A 2,500-nucleotide genomic window follows, 5' to 3' on the forward strand; every position below is an offset into this window, starting at 1 on the left:
ATCTCCTACACCCTACCTCCTACTCCCTAACCCCTCATCTCCTACACCCTACCTCCTACCACCTACTCCCTAACCCCTCACCTCCTACACCTTACCTCCTACCTCCTATCACCTACACCCTACCTCCTACCACCTACCTCCTACCACCTACTCCCTAACCCCTCATCTCCTACACCCTACCTCCTACCTCCTACACCCTAACTCCTCACCTCCTACCTCCTATCTCCTACACCCTAACTCCTCACCTCCTACACTCCTAACTCCTCACCTCCTACCTCCTACACCCTACACCCTAACTCCTCACCTCCTACCTCCTGCACCCTACACCCTAACTCCTCACCTCCTACCTCCTACACCCTAACTCCTCACCTCCTACCTCCCATCTCCTACACCCTAACTCCTCACCTCCTACCTCCTACACCCTAACTCCTCACCTCCTACCTCCTACACCCTACACCCTAACTCCTCACCTCCTACCTCCTGCACCCTAACACCCTAACTCCTCACCTCCTACCTCCTACACCCTAACTCCTCACCTCCTCACCTCCTACTCCTACACCCTAACTCCTCACCTCACCTCCTACACCCTACACCCTAACTCCTCACCTCCTACCTCCTGCACCCTACACCCTACCTCACCTCCTACACCCTAACTCCTCACCTCCTACCTCCTACACCCTACACTCCTCACTCCTCACCTCCTACCTCCTACTCCTACACCCTAACTCCTCACCTCCTACCTCCTACACCCTAACTCCTCACCTCCTACACCCTACACCCTAACTCCTCACCTCCTACCTCCTACACCCTAACTCCTCACCTCCTACACCCTACACCCTACACCCTAACTCCTCACCTCCTACACCCTACACCCTTACTCCTCACCTCCTACCTCCTCACCATCATGTACTGCTGTGTCGTCTATACGTGGTACTTCATATTGATTCTCTCCTTCTTCTTCTTCTCCTTCTCTTTCTTCTTCTCCTCCTCCTCCTTCTTCTTCTTGTGTGTTTGTGGCAGTAACGAGGCGTCGTATCTCGCTGAGATGTTCGGTCCGTTCTGGATGATTAAAGTTTATCGATACGAGTTTCAGAAAGCCTCCTGCTGCTTCTGCTGCCCCCCGCAGGACGCAGGTGGAACTGCAACAACACAACACAATACACAACATACAACAACACAACACACAACACAACAACACACAACACACAACACAACAACACAACATACAACATACAACACAACATACAACACAACATACAACAACACAACACAACATACAACACACAACAACACAACACAACAACATACAACACAACATACAACACACAACACACACAACACACACAACATACAACACACACAACATACAACACACACACAACACACAACATACAACATACAACACACAACACAACACACAACACACAACATACAACACACAACATACAACATACAACACAACACACACAACAACACAACATACAACATACAACAAACACAACATACAACACAACACACAACAACAACACACAACACATACAACACACAACACACACAACATACAACACAACATACAACATACAACACAACACACACAACACACAACACACACAACATACAACACAACACACAAAACACAACATACAACATACAAAACACAACATACAACACAACACACACAACATACAACACACAACACATACAACACACAACACACACAACACACAACATACAACATACAACACAACACAACATACAACACACACACAACACAACAACACAACACACAAAAACACAACATACAAAACACAACATACAACACAACACACACAACATACAACACACAACACACACAACATACAACACACAAACAACACACAAACACACACAACACACAACACACAACATACAACACACAAAAACACAACATACAACACAACACACACACACACACAACATACACAACACACACAACACAACATACAACACACAACACACACAACACACAAAACACAACACACAACACAACATACAACACACAAACACACACACACAAAACACAAACACACACACACAACACACAAACACACAAAACACAACACACACAACAACACAACAACACAACACAACACACACAACAAACACAACACAACACACAAAACACAACTTACAACACAACACACACAACATACAACAAAACACACAGACAACACAAACACACAACACACACATAAAGACACACACACACAGATAACACACTCTGGTGATGTTTGTGTCTTGTGTGTTGTGTTGTGTGCGTTGTGTGACGTGTGTGTTGTGTGATGTGTGTGTGATGTGTTGTGTGACGTGTGTGTGTGTGAGTGTGTGTGTGACGTTGTGTGTGTGTGTGTGTGATGTGTGTTGTGTGATGTGTTGTGTGACGTGTGTGTTGTGTGACGTGTGTTGTGTGAGTGTGTGATGTGTGTGTGTGTGTGTGTGTGTCGTGTGTGTGTGTGTGTGT

At 45.9% G+C, this 2,500-nt stretch overlaps 1 protein-coding gene across 1 annotated transcript in view; it reads left to right on the plus strand.

The window, feature by feature from the left end:
* The window catches only part of serinc4 (serine incorporator 4), a 6,259-nt gene that overhangs the window by 1,659 nt on the left and 2,100 nt on the right, over nt 1-2,500 (plus strand). Inside the window, exons 3-4 of the mRNA XM_055154404.1 lie at nt 875-930; nt 1,021-1,133. Of these exons, the coding sequence (XP_055010379.1) occupies nt 875-930; nt 1,021-1,133 (169 nt within the window). The remainder of the gene's footprint in view (nt 1-874; nt 931-1,020; nt 1,134-2,500) is intronic.

Source organism: Boleophthalmus pectinirostris, unplaced genomic scaffold (genome assembly GCF_026225935.1).
Source record: "Boleophthalmus pectinirostris isolate CB_2022bp ecotype Guang Dong unplaced genomic scaffold, ASM2622593v1 HiC_scaffold_19, whole genome shotgun sequence".
Taxonomy (NCBI): domain Eukaryota; kingdom Metazoa; phylum Chordata; class Actinopteri; order Gobiiformes; family Gobiidae; genus Boleophthalmus; species Boleophthalmus pectinirostris.